Consider the following 14,670-nt stretch of genomic DNA (forward strand, 5'->3'; position numbering starts at 1 on the left):
GGATATACCATGATTGTCAAAATCGCGATCCTGATCGTAGGATCTTACGATCCTACGTTCTTAGGTATGAAAAACGATCCGGATCGTAAACGGATCGTATTTGGTGTAGGATCGTAAGATCGTAGGATCGGGATCCGATCCGATCCTACCTTTCCTTGATTTTTTTTTTTTTTTTTTTTTGCAAATGAAATCATTTTACCACTTTATGTCTTTTACCCGTTTACCAAGTTACCGTTTATCATTTTATGTTGTGACTTATGACTAATATTTTGAAGTTTTTATAATTTTTTAACAAAAAATTGAATGTTTAAAATATTTTTCATGTATTAAAATTATAAATTAAAATTATGTTTCATTTTATAGGATCTTGATCCGGATCTTGTAAACAAAAAACGATTCTATGTAGGATCCGATCTTGGTTTGATTTCTCAATTTCTCAACGATTTAAAAAATATTAAATGTCTAAAACTGAAAGCGACAAAGAAGAAAGAAAAGAGAGATGCCAAACTAGAAAGAAGCAAAGCATCAACAACAACAATGGAGAAATCGAAGATCGGGAGAAGATTTGAAGGGAAAGTTGCCATAGTTACAGCTTCAACTCAAGGCATAGGCTTCAGTATTGCTGAACGACTCGGCCTTGAAGGAGCCTCTGTCGTCATCTCATCTCGGAGACAGGTTCGTCTCCACCTACTTCATACATCTTTCGCCCTAGTTTCGTTTCATGATTTTTTTGGCTCAAGTTTGCAGTCCTTTTAACTTTCATTTTTGATTTAGGTATATGTTCGACCTTATCCTATAAATTTTCAACATTTTGTTGATGATCTCGTTTTGGTTGCTTGAGAAAAAATACCCATGATAATTCGGGGTTTTCCATTGTGTTACTAATTTTGTTATTTCAATTTCTATGTGACGAAGTGAGTAGTTTCAAGTTTCAACCATATGAGTTACTAACTGGGCATGAAAATGATCAGGATTTCTTGATCTTATTCAATCTAATCGACTTTCATACACATATTCGAGTCAAAATTAAGCTTTTTTCAAGGTTTTTGAGCATTTTTCTACTTAAAAACACCAATCTCGTATTTTCAGACTTGTTTGATTTTGTTCATTTCACTGAGGGCTGAATTTGAGTTCAAAACTGATAATCAATTTTCAGAGAAACGTTGATGAGGCAGTAAAAAAGCTCAAAACACAAGGAATTGAAGCGCTGGGATTGGTATGCCATGTTTCTAATCCTCAACAAAGAAAGAATCTTATTCAACAGACACTTGAGGTGAGAACTGAGACTGATTATCTTTAACCAAGATCTCATTGAGATAATCATGTAAATCTAATTGTATATGATTGTTGCTACCATTTTCCTGTTACTTTCTCAAATATTTTTCAAGCATAAATTTATCTGACTTTAGTTTATTGACACAGAAATACGGGAAAATAGATGTAATCGTGTCGAATGCTGCTGCAAATCCATCCGTTGATGCCATTCTTGACACCCAAGAATCAACCCTTGACAAGCTTTGGGAAATCAATGTTAAAACCTCCATATTGCTTCTTCAGGTATAGTCCCTATTATATATATATATATATATATATATATATATATATATATATATATATATATATATATATATATATATAAAGAAAGAATTTATGTTATGACTCATAAGTCTTTCCTTTTATATCTTTCTCATGTTTTTACAGGATGCAGCCCCCCACTTAACAAAAAATTCTTCAATTGTTTTCATTTCTTCTATAAGTGCTTTTCAACCTCCATCTTCCATGGCTATGTATGGTGTCACAAAGACTGCGCTTCTTGGTCTTACCAAGGTATTATTAAACTACATATACATATTTCAGTATTCGTATTTTCTTTAAAAATATTTAATTTTTTTATTAATTGTTATTGTTGTGTAGGCGCTTGCAAGTGAGATGGCCCCACATACTCGTGTGAACTGTGTTGCACCGGGGACTGTGCCTACACACTTTGCTAGTTTCATCACCGATAATGATACCATTGTAATCCTCTTCTTCTTCTTTTTCTTCAAATATAATTATATCTGACATATAAAGATTAAAAAAGATGCATGCATTTTGAAGCTTAATTCATGTGTTTTGATGAAACTGATTTAAATTTGTTTGTGTTGTTAGAGAGACACCATTATGGAGAAGACACCACTCAAGAGGCTAGGGACGGTGGAAGACATGGCGGCAGCCACCGCTTTCTTGGCATCTGATGATGCTTTGTATATTACTGGTGAGACGATTGTGGTTGCAGGAGGAATGTCTTCAAGATTGTAATCCTCTTTTATTAAATAAATAGGTTTCTTTTTTCTAACTTTAAGTGTTTATGTTTTTTTTTTATTGTATGTTGTTAATTTGAAAAGTAAAGATATGATGCAGTCCCGACTTAGAACATATTTTGCTCTTGGCAATACTGAGATACTTGGCTAAATACCTTAGGTCAAAATAAGTGAGGAGTATCTACCAAATAAAGCTGGTCAATCCTTTGGAAGCATGGTTTGTTGTTATTTATGTCTGGGAAATCCCATGGATAGATTTTGTGATGCACTTCAAAAGAACAAACTTCACATTAGGCATACATTTTTCTTGTACAACCTATCACAACCATAAGGAAAGGCACCCTTCCAGTGTTACAAGAGATTTTCCCATGAATAGAACTAGGGATGAGCATATGGACCGGGGGACCGGCCGGAACCGGTACCGGAACCGGTCGTGCCAGGACCGGGACGATATTCTTGTGGATTTTTGGAACCCTGAACCGGTAGAACCGGCAAAAACCGGAACTGTATTTTGCTATTTCTCGAGGACCGGTTCCTACATTGAAGACACGACAAGAACCGGTAGAATCGGCGGTCCGGTGTGGTTCTAATTTTCCACCAAGTTCGGTTCCCGGGCCGGTTCTAGCCGGGTCGGTTCCTTTGCTCATCTCTAAATAGAACCATCTCATTAAACCATTATATCTACAAATACAAAACTAGGAGACCGAGAATTACATGGGCCGTATACATAATAACATAAAATTAATACGTTGGTCTATAAATAACAAATACACATTTAAATTAACATTCCTTTCGCATTTTGAACATCGGGTTGTACTTAGGACGTTCAAATTGGAAAGGAAACCAATAAATAAAGGAGAGAGAAACCATTTGGTGAAGATGTCTACAAACCGATGAGAAAATGAGACATGGAAAAGTCGTATCTAACCCATTTTTACCTTGTCCTGAACCAAATCTATATTGATCTCGATATGCTTGGTTTGGTGGTGTTGACCTGAATTGGAAGAAAGTACACAACACTGACATTATAACAATAAATAATGGTGGCATGACATGTAGGTTATTGAAGTTTCACAAAGCACATTTTGAATCCAAGATGTTTCTGCGATTGCATTTGCAACTTTGTGTATTTGACTTCAACACTCGATCAGGAAATGGTTCCTTATCTTTTAAGAGGTTATGTTCGAGAAAGACACAATTTTTGGAGGTAGAGCATTTTATGGTGGGGCAACTAACTCATCAATATCTGAATATGCGGTAAGACATGTGGCTAGCTGCTCAAACAACCGAAGACGTTATCAATATCCATGTATATAACTGAACATTCACTTGAGAGCCATCGGATGAGGTTCTCGAGGATAGTGCATAAACATACATATTTGTTGAACTTCATATGTGAGATTTGGTCAAGTAAAAGATAGGTATTGTAATCTGCCATTAAGATAGGTATTGTAATGCGCCATTAAGGCTTCAGTAAAGAATTGAATCAATAGTAAAGAATTGAATCAACAACTCGGGGGCTTAGCCATTAAGTTTGGCTAACATGTTTGCAGCGGTCCAAGCAGGCTTGTACTTCAACATTGTTGTTCGATCTAAATATATATAGCATACTTTTGTTAGGAGATAAACATGCATATTTGATATTTTATGACGATAATGTCAAGAAAGTAGTTCTGATCGCCTACATCGCCTACATCGGGGAAAATTGGTGGCGAAAATACCAATAACCGATCTAATAACCGGTCTTATAGGACTATCTAATGAAGCCTTCAGAACAATGTTGTCAATATACAAGATAAGATATGCAATATGAGCACCCTATCTGTATATGAAAAGTGAAGAATCACATCTGTTGTTAGAAAAATCAAGACAAGATTATTGGTGATTTGATATCATCAATATTATTTAAGTGTAATAGGATTAAATTTGTTGACCAAAAGTGATCTTGACAAATATTGAACAAGTTAGGATAGTGCTGAGTGCACACTTGTTTAAGTTTTCAAGATTCAAAGTACATTGTTATTTAGGGGCGAAGCCCCTGAATGAATGGGGGTCCGGGGACAGCGCCCCTTGAAGCGGGGTCCAAGGGGCGGCAGCCCCTCGCGGGGTCCAAGGGGGCAGAGCCTCTGGCTCGGGTCGAGCATCAGCAATCCTATTTTTAGAAAAGATGACTCATTTTGACCCTTATCCAAAAACTCATTTTTATGACAGTTTGGTGACAGTTGAAACAGTCTTCTGACAGTTTTCAGACAATGATCTTATACCTGTTTTTTGGTCATTTCTAGTACATCTTCAAGAACATTTTCACCCACATTCTCTTAATTCAAAAATCTTTGAATTTTATCCATATGAGTATTCGATCTGTACCATCGAAATACTTCAATTTGAAAGTGTTTCACGACTTTCAGAGAATCCAAGCAATTCATTTACCAACAAAGATAAATGAGCAAAACAATGAAACCATGCTCGAAGGCCATTTGAGGCCGTATAAAGATCGATGTAGAAGACTAATATGATAATGCACAAAGGGATCTTAAAACCCGAGAGGTTGCCATATATAGACGGTCTCTTAAAGACGACTGTGAAGAAATGCATAATTCACATTCTGCAGATGAATTGACCAATTGTTGAGATAACAAGACGAAGAATAATCTGCATAGCAACATGTTTTACCACCAGGCTAAATGTCTCATCACAATCAATAGGGATGAGCATGAGTCGGTTTGGGTCGGTTTTTGGCTAAAACAAACCAAACCGTAGAAAGTCGATTTTTCGATTTTTAAACCCATATAGGTTCGGTTTTCGCATGGTTCAGTTTTTTGGTTTTCCGGGTTGGGTTTATGGGTTTTCGGTTTTAAACTGTGGGTTTATGAACTCCTGTTTTTTTTTTCTAGTTTTTGGGTTCAAACCCAATGAAAATAGTATTGTATCTACTTTAAATATACTAAAATAAAGAATACGGATTCTAGTATTCTAAAAACATAAAAGTGTTCAAAAGATCAAAGTTTAACACCATTAAGAGTTTGTTGAAAAATAACCATAAAGTACTAAAGGGATAAAGTCTAAAGTCTAAAACTAAAAGTTTAAAATATAATCAATAATATATATATATATATATATATATATATATATATATATATATATATATATATATATATATATATATATATATATGGGTCGGTTCGGTTTTTATGGGCGGTTTTATACGTCAAAACCGAACCAAACGTTATTTTTCGGTTTTTGTAAAATTCAAACCTAAACCGTCGGTTATTTCTTTGGTTTCGGTTATTTCGGTTTTTTTTTTCGATTTTTTGGTTTTCTATTCAGTTTTTGCTCATCCCTAACAATCAATTCCAGATCTTTGACTGCGACCATTTTCCATGAGTCATGCTTTATATTGAGCTAAAGAACCACCACATTATATTTTGTTTTTAAATAACCACGTGCAATTTATCACATTTGCATATGTGTGCCTAGTCATAAGAATCCATTTTTGATTGGCCATAAGAACTTTATATTCCTTTTTCATGACATTTAACTAGTTAGGATCGTGGAATGCCTGTAAGTAGTTACAATGTGTCATATACTTAGAATCAACGAGAGGAGATTTAGTTTTTGTATATCCGTTTTAAAATTCCACCATGAGATCTAGTGGTCATGGAATAGAAGAAGAGATGTGAGGATTTTGAGACGCTAGCGAAGGGATTTGGACAGCCGAGTGATTTAATGGTGTCGTTGTTGACACAGTAGCAAGCATTATCGACCTGACATCAGAAGTTGAGGGAGTGACAATTGAGGAGTGAGGTAGTAGCTGAAGGAATTTCTGATATGACAAGAAAGCAGGGCGGACTGGGTGCCGAAGTGGTGCTAGCCGAGATGGGTGACGTAACAAAGGACATGGCATTTAGAGAAACCTCTATTGATGAGACATTAGATGTTGATATGGTTTTATGGAAGCAGATACGAGTGAATTTTATGGAGGACGATGAAGAAAACAGTTTGCAAATGAGTTTGAGTCATCGATTGTTTCAAGAAAATTGTAGGAGGGTGGATTGTTTGGTGTGATGGAACCAAATGTGAAAGTTGTTTCATCAAATATGATATGTTATGAGATGATTATTTTGTTGGTGGCTAGGTCGAGTCATTTATATCCTCGATGGTTGGAGGGATATCTAAGAAAGTTACATGGTGTAGTTCTTGGAGTAAGTTTATGAGAAGTGATAGTGTGTGGGTAACATAGACATCCAAACACACCTAAGTGAGTTGTTTTTGAAAGATTTTATGGTAAGGAGTGTCGTTTTGAAGAGCGGAAAAGGGTAGTATATGAGAAGATGGCCTAACATATGTAGTGCTTCGACCAAATGTGTGTGTGATGAGGGGGGGGGGGGGGGGGGGAGGGGTAAATGAGCCTGAAAAAGAAGAGGTCAAACTGTATTATTGATAGTATCGAATTTCCCATTTTGTTAGGAGGCCCGAGGACATGAGAATCAGATGTAAATGTCATTAGATACACAAAGTTGATGGAATTGGGCATTGTTGAATTCCCTACCGTTCCCGGCTGGTGCATTTGTTTTTCACTCATTGTATGATGATAATTAATTTATTTCTATATATAATAAAAAAATTAATTTTTGACATATCCTTTAAAGTGGAGAAATTTAGAAAAGTCGTTTAATTTCATACACAATGGATATACCAAATGATATGGTAAAAATGATCAAGAAAAATCACATAGTATTTCGTATGCAGTGAATATACCCAAAGGAATTATTGGGTAGCTCGGTAAACACAATTTTCAGCCACTACTTCTAACAAATAAAATAATGCCTAAGGGCTAACCCTCAACCATGCGAAAAAAATGTTGAGCAGACATCCTATTACCCATAACACTAGAAGGTCAATCAAGAAAAAAGACCAAAATCGTTAGCACCAAGTTTTTCATCGTCCAAGCACCATTACATTACACCATAATTCTGGAATGTTCTGATACACCAGCTCTCTCAACTCTCTCTGGGCCGTTACATTTACCTCCCATGGCATTATGAAATTTACTACACAAACTGGAGTAACATAGAACCACCAGGCATCCTAACACAGTTTCCAACAAACAAGAACCAAAGTGACATACCAAAAAGTACCCAAACCATATATATGTACACACGTCAAATGTAGTTGACAAGTTGTTGCCGGTAGTTGGACTAAAACAACAATATTTCTTTTTATGTACCAAAAAGATATTCATAATTAAAGTTTTTTTTATTTTTTTATTTATTTTTATTTTTTTTATTAAAAATGGTTACACTTGCCCACTGAGGATATATATGGTGGTTTGTGAAGGACCTTTATTTGGAGATATCCAATGACAGCTCTCTTCTTTACCAATTAAGTTTGGTGGTATGGGGCTATACTCCGAAATGAAATATTGGTTCATCCAATGATTTTATGGCTTTAATTAGGACCCAATTTTGGGTGTTACAAGGCTACATCTTATAGTTATAGGACAATGAAATACATGGTATTGATTCTAAGTATTTTTGTGTTTTGGATTATATTCGTGACACGATTTAGAGCCTTGACTTTTGCAGTGTCATTAACAAGAACACCATCCGTAAAGGCCAACATGTATTAGTGAGTGAGTTTTTTTAGTCAAATTGACAGGGACATCAAAACACACTTCAACATGACCGACTGACCATTAGATGAAAAAAAGTTTTTTTAGTGTCTACAAGCAACACATTCTCAAGATTTTTTCTTCTAGCTACCCCATATGTATTTTAGGCTAACATATGTCACCAATATCCTTATGTATGAACTAATGATTTCATTATTTCCGGTTGATGAGATATGCCTTGTTTGTTGCAAGGCATGTGGAATTCTTTGTGAGCATGTCCTACATTGTAGTAGCTCCCATGTTGCAAGGCAAGGTTGTTTATAGCCCCCAATATTTAGATGTGTTTCGTTAAGAAAGAAGCATATGTGAATTTTTAACTGACCCGTTGGAAAGAAGATCACCAGTCAGACCGGATGATGTTTTGGTTTTTGGATGGACAAAAAGGAAACACACATGTATGGATTTAATAGGTTTCCCTCTTGCATAATAGAGGAACAAAGGATTGACAACAAGACATACTCCTTTAAACCCCGTCTTGTGCAAAGTGACTAAACACGAGAAAATATCTATGGATAATCATGTTTGTATCATTCATATTTGATACTTTCAGTTTCATTGGAAGCTGTGGAGGTACTCAACATAGTCAAACATGCCATGTATAGTAATATTATGACCTTAATATCTATGGATGTAGTTTTTTAAAATATCTATGGATATAGTTTTTAAAAGTATTAGGGTTAGCGGTGTACCTTGTTATCCATTTTCCATCCATTTCGATGTAAACAATTTTATTCTTTAAAGACAAAACTTCAAAAATGGTCCCTGTGGTTTTCGAAAATATCAAGTTTAGTCCCTAAGTTCAAAAAACTTCACAGATGGTCCCTATGGTTTCAAAACTTTTAACAAATAGTCCTTTTCGTTAACTCCATTAGATTTTGGCCGTTAAGTGAAGGGTATTTCTGTCATTTCACTGCCATAGGGACCATTTATGAAGTTTTGTCTTATTTTAATAAAAACAATAATTATTTAATATTAAAGGTCTCTCTCTCTCTCTCTCTCTCTCTCTCTCTCGGAAAAACATCCCTTTTAGACTACCCCACCCTATTCTTCAATTCTTTACCAACAGCCTCCGTTCCCTTATGTCTATGTATATCATAGAACCTGGAAAAATTGTTTGATTTCAACATATTAATAATCGAGAACATCTTGTCTTTATCTTGGAATTGGAGCTGGAAAAACCATTTCAGAGAAGTGAGAAATCACAACAATTTGTGCCTCTTATAGACAAAAGGGGAATAGGTATCTATCTTCGTTCCTTCAACAGATTGGGAAGGGGAAACGAATGGAAGCATGAATCGAAGGGCTCCGGTGGTGGTTGACCAAATCGCTAGGAGAGGTGGGGAGATCGATCTTCGACGACCTTCTGTGGGTTTAATTTGCGTCATTGCCGGTTGAGAACCAAGTGAACATGTCTCCGTATTCATCTGATCGGGTAATGAAAGAGAGATTGTGGGAGGTTAAAGGTTGCTTAACTCGATGGAAGGAAGCACTTTTGGTGCTTGACTGGACCGAAGAAGGAAAGGGGAACAGAAGCAGCGGGGCTGCTGGTGGTCTCGGTGGGTGCAGCGCGGGGCTGCTCAAGCAGCTTCTCGACTACTTGCTTCTGCTCCGACAATGGATCACCAAGAGAAAGAGGAAGGTTGGTCTGAGAGGATCAAGGAAGCAGCAACAAGTCAGGTGCAGGAGATGCGAAGGAGGCTGTTGCCTTCTTAACTGTCGGAAAACTGCACCTCCGGTGGAGATTTATTAACTGAATCTGAAGAAAAGAGGAAGGGTGAAATAGATCTGCATAATGCTTTTAGGGGTGTTCTTGGCAGCTTCATCAGCGGAGAGAGAGAGAGAGAGAGAGAGAGAGAGAGAGAGAGAGCCTTTAATATTAAATAATTATTGTTTTTATTAAAATAAGGCAAAACTTCATAAATGGTCCCTGTGGTAGTGAAAAGACAGAAATGTCCTTCACTTAACGGCCAAAAGCTAACGGAGTTAACGAAAAGGACTATTTGTTAAAAGTTTTGAAACCACAAGGACCATCTGTGAGGTTTTTTGAACTTAGGGACTAAACTTGATATTTTCAAAAACCACAGGGACCATTTTTGAAGTTTTGTCTTCTTTAAATTTCTTACAAATAAACAAAAAATTCTACTAAAATTTGTTTTAATTAAAACTAAAATTAAGAAACCACTTAAAAACTGTCATGACGACATGTTGCCAACATAACCTTTTTAGAATCCCTATCAATGCAAAAAGAGTGACAAAATTTCTAGTCAAACTTGTGCCCGACGACAAGTAGTGGTGAGAAGTAAATTTTCTAAATTGTTTCGGAAAACCTTTGTGAACGAAACGTGGCCGTAAGACCACTGGTCCAAATGACACTGTCAGGTCCAGACGGTGAGCAACCCCGGTGGTCGCCCATGACCCATGTCTCTAAGAGGCTCAAAATTCCTAGAATATATGGTATATATATATAGAGAGAGAAAAATCAACTTATCTAAAAATGCTAGAAAAAATATTTTTCTTTAAATTAGTTGTTTTTGTAATGTTGTGGCAATATTTTTGCTTTTTAATATTAATATTGAATTTTATAACGGTTTGTCTATTTTTAACTTTAGAGGCCCATTTTTTCTTTTCGCACTGGGCCCACTATATCTTTGGACCGGTCCTGGACACTGTGTTGAGGTCCATATTAGATCTTGAAGTGAAATGTTGCTTCCACATTGAGACTTCCGAAAAAATGGATGCTAAAATCGACAACCTAGAATACAATGTCCGATAATGGCGATGAAGAAAAGATGGATGAAGCATTATATGTTTAGTCTTAAATTAAGTCTGATGTAAGAAATTAGACGATGAATAATTAATTTTATGAATGTTTAGGAGATTATTAGAGGCTTAAGCTCATGTTTTATTCATTTTAGCCCATCTACACTATTGATTTTGTTGTGACCTGTGAGAATCAAATACATAAATACTCTCATTTAACTTCTGAAAAATCTTAAAACCATCCTTTGAACATAATGCGATGTTTCACTTAAAAATGTATACTATTAATCACTTTAAAAAGTTGGCAGGAGATTGCCTAAACCAACAATACATAACTGAATCTATAATATATAAGACTAGTGTCCGCGACCACCATCTGATGGTCCATCCTGTGTTGGCCAAAAAGCAGGCGACGCGTGTCTATTTTGAGTTCGCCCATAAACTTGTGGGAGTGACATTGATTCACTTTCTGCTGGCATCACAGATTCACTGGTCTTCCGGAAAATTCTTGTTGCATGAACCGAATAGAGATCTTGATGTACAAATAAAAGAAGAAGACAAAGAGTTCGCATCAACATGGACAACATGGTGACTGTTTTTCAGCTAGAAATAGTAGAACAAAAAAACTCTTATACAAGATAGACAGAGAACTAGAGATTGATTCTTGCTTAGTACGGATCAGACTTGGACATTTATATACATGCCCGACCATATTTTGCACCCAAAAAGTTAAATTTCATGGCCAAATGGATATCATTGCAGCGCTGCAAATCAATCCTTTTTATGTCCTTACCAAAAATAATTTATCTTTTTAAGTTTAAGTTTTCACGTTATTTCCTTGTGATTTGAGGACAAAAGATATGTCTATTAACGATTATATTTTATGTATTTATTAAAATTAATTTGTATTCATGTAGTTTCCTTATATATATATATATATATATATATATATATATATATATATATATATATATATATATATATATATATATATATATATATATATATATATATATATATATATATATATATATATATATATATATATATATATAGAGGTGAGTTCAATTGAGAAAATAAAAAAGGTTGAGAATGGGGGAATCATTCTCAGCCACTCATTTAATCTAAGCATAAAAAGACACGGTGACAAACTTGTAAATATGATAATAACCTTTAATCTCAAATACGTAACTGTATAAAAATAGATAATAGTTGAAACCCATTTCTAATCGATCGTTCATCATCCAAATTTCTCCTCCAGCCTTCAACAATCATCCAGATTTCTTCAATTAAACCATCATCAACATCATCCAGTGTTAATCAATCATAGATCTTCGTCAATAACATGTTTATCAACACGATTCAACAGTTAACAAAAAAAATTTGTTTTTGGTTCTTTTAATTCAACCTTCAATTCTGCTTGAATACGATCAGATCTTCAACATCTACGATTAATTATACTCCCAACGTCATTAGATCAACATCATCGATAATTAACAAAAAATCCACTTCATACCATTCATTCAACATCGATTATCAAATAAAACTTCAAAATTGAGGTTAGAAAAAGATCAAATCGTTTTTTTTGAAAAATTTCATATAATTCTCTATCAATCTACTATTTTATAAGATTTAAATAGTAAAAGTATCATGTTTTTAACATTTTAAAAAAAGTTAAATTGTATGCACTCCAACTGTTTGATGAAATGCATAAACTAAATTACCACGTTATATTCATATATGAATATGTTTTCTCACCTGAATCAATATATGATTATTAAAACAAAAAAACAAATATGCAAGTCTGTATGTTATTCATATGTGAATAACATATGAAAATTATATATATTTGTGAAAATACCTTGTAATATTCATATGTGAATATACTGTGTAATATTCATAAGTGAATATATCATCTAATATTCACAAGTGAATATACTATGTAATATTCACATGTGATATACCATGTAATACTATGTAATATCCAGATATGAAAATATTATCTAATATTCATAAGTGAATATACCATCTAATATTCACAAGTGAATATACTATGTAATATTCACAAGTGAATGCATCGTCTAATATTTAAATATGAATATACTATGTTTATTATATGCTATATTAATATATGAATGATACTTAAATTGTAAAAAAAATTAATCATAGTTTTTATTCATAAGTGAATAACGAATGTACTGTAGTAAAAACATGATTCATTTTTATTCACTTATGAATCATGTAATACTATGTAATATTCAGATATGAAAATATTATCTAATATTCATAAGTGAATATACAATCTAATATTCACAAGTGAATATACTATGTAATATTCACAAGTAAATGCATCGTCTAATATTTAAATATGAATATACTATGTTTATTATATGCTATATTCATATATGAATGATACTTAAATTGTAAAAAAAATTAATCATAGTTTTTATTCATAAGTGAATAACGAATGTACTGTAGTAAAAACATGATTTATTTTTAGTCACTTATGAATAACGATAGCTGAAAATATAAAAAAAAAATTATTTTATCTTAAAACTATATCAATATGGATGTCTATTTGTAGAGAATAAAAAATCATGAATTTTGGTATATTTAAAATCATTTTTCGATAAAAATAGCTTCTTAAAAATTAAAAAAAAAAAACGAAAAAACTATGTTTTGTATATATTAAGGTAATGCTTAGCATAGTTTAAGGAAACATGTTTTGTTGGAAAACACATGTCTATTCCTTTCCCATTTCCGCTGGTACGACGGAGGCTTTTGCGGCAAAAATAAATGAGTGGCTGAGAATGATTCCCCCATTCTCAACCTTTTTTTTTTTCTCAATTGAACCCTCCTCTCTCTCTCTCTCTCTCTCTCTCTATATATATATATATATATATATATATATATATATATATATATATATATATATAGGAGTAGGATCAAATGAGAACATCAAAAATGTTGAGAACGCGAGAACAAAGTATATTCATGTGTGATTCCATGTATTCATTTGTGGAGAAATGATAAATTTTTACGCCTTTAATTTCAATTGAAGAGAAAAAACATATTCATGTTGATTGTGCGCAAAAATTTATCATTTCTCTACAAATGAATACATGGAATCACAAATGAATATACTTGTTCTCGCGTTCTCAACCTTTTAGGTGTTCTCATTTGATCATTTATATATATATATATATATATATATATATACATATATATATATATATATATATATGTATATATATATATATATATATATATATATATATATATATATATATAGTCAAGATCAAATAAGAAGGAAATTTTTGGTAGGAAGGTAAGAAGATTTTTTCTACATATTTTTTTTGCGAACAAACAAAATGAATAATTAGATGATTCATTTGTAAGATGATTCACAAGAAAAAATTCTCAAAAAACATCTCGATGATTCATTTATACAATGATTTTGTTGTTATTCACTAAAATTGTCATAAAAGTGAATTTTTTCTTAATTACTTAAAAATGAATCATAAAGATTATTTTTTGGGAATTTTTTCTTGTGAATCATCTTACAAATGAATCATCTAGTGATTCATTTATTTTGTTCGTCAAAAAAATATGTAGAAAAAAAACTTCTTACCTTCCTACCAAAAAAAAATTCTTACCGGATCTATATATATATATATATATATATATATATATATATATATATATATATATATATATATATATATATATATATATATATATATATAGGGGATGGTTCCCTTAAGATTACTAAAAAATTAGAGATTGTGAGATTAAATATCAGCCAATGGAACTTAACGTCAACTGTTAAATGATTAAGGGGTATAACAGTAAACTTCAAATTAATGTTCAGAAAGCGGACACCTTCCTTCTCTAAAAATCATCATATCGCTAAATCATCGATTTCAGTATCAGTCACGT

The 14,670-nt window shown here is 33.2% G+C and overlaps 1 protein-coding gene across 1 annotated transcript; it reads left to right on the forward strand.

Annotated features, from left to right (window-relative positions):
- The first annotated feature begins 449 nt into the window (after window positions 1-449).
- On the forward strand, window positions 450-2,415 carry LOC145123657 (tropinone reductase-like 3). Its single transcript, XM_079058861.1, has 6 exons — window positions 450-675; window positions 1,157-1,273; window positions 1,423-1,557; window positions 1,702-1,827; window positions 1,915-2,016; window positions 2,149-2,415. Exons 1-6 carry the CDS (start codon window positions 538-540, stop codon window positions 2,296-2,298), a joined length of 768 nt encoding a protein of 255 aa, XP_078914987.1. The 5' UTR covers window positions 450-537; the 3' UTR covers window positions 2,299-2,415.
- The last annotated feature ends 12,255 nt before the right edge of the window (window positions 2,416-14,670 follow it).

The sequence above is a fragment of the Lactuca virosa genome, chromosome 7 (assembly GCF_052849685.1).
Source record: "Lactuca virosa cultivar CGN04683 chromosome 7, Lactuca_virosa_CGN04683_v6, whole genome shotgun sequence".
NCBI lineage: Eukaryota > Viridiplantae > Streptophyta > Magnoliopsida > Asterales > Asteraceae > Lactuca > Lactuca virosa.

Coding starts and splice junctions, on each gene's coding strand:
- LOC145123657 (XM_079058861.1), top strand. CDS start 538: ATGGAGAAATCGAAGATCGGGAGAAGATTTGAAGGGAAAGTTGCCATA. Junction 1,558..1,701: donor CCTCCATATTGCTTCTTCAG/GTATAGTCCCTA, acceptor ATGTTTTTACAG/GATGCAGCCCCCCACTTAAC. Junction 1,828..1,914: donor CGCTTCTTGGTCTTACCAAG/GTATTATTAAAC, acceptor ATTGTTGTGTAG/GCGCTTGCAAGTGAGATGGC.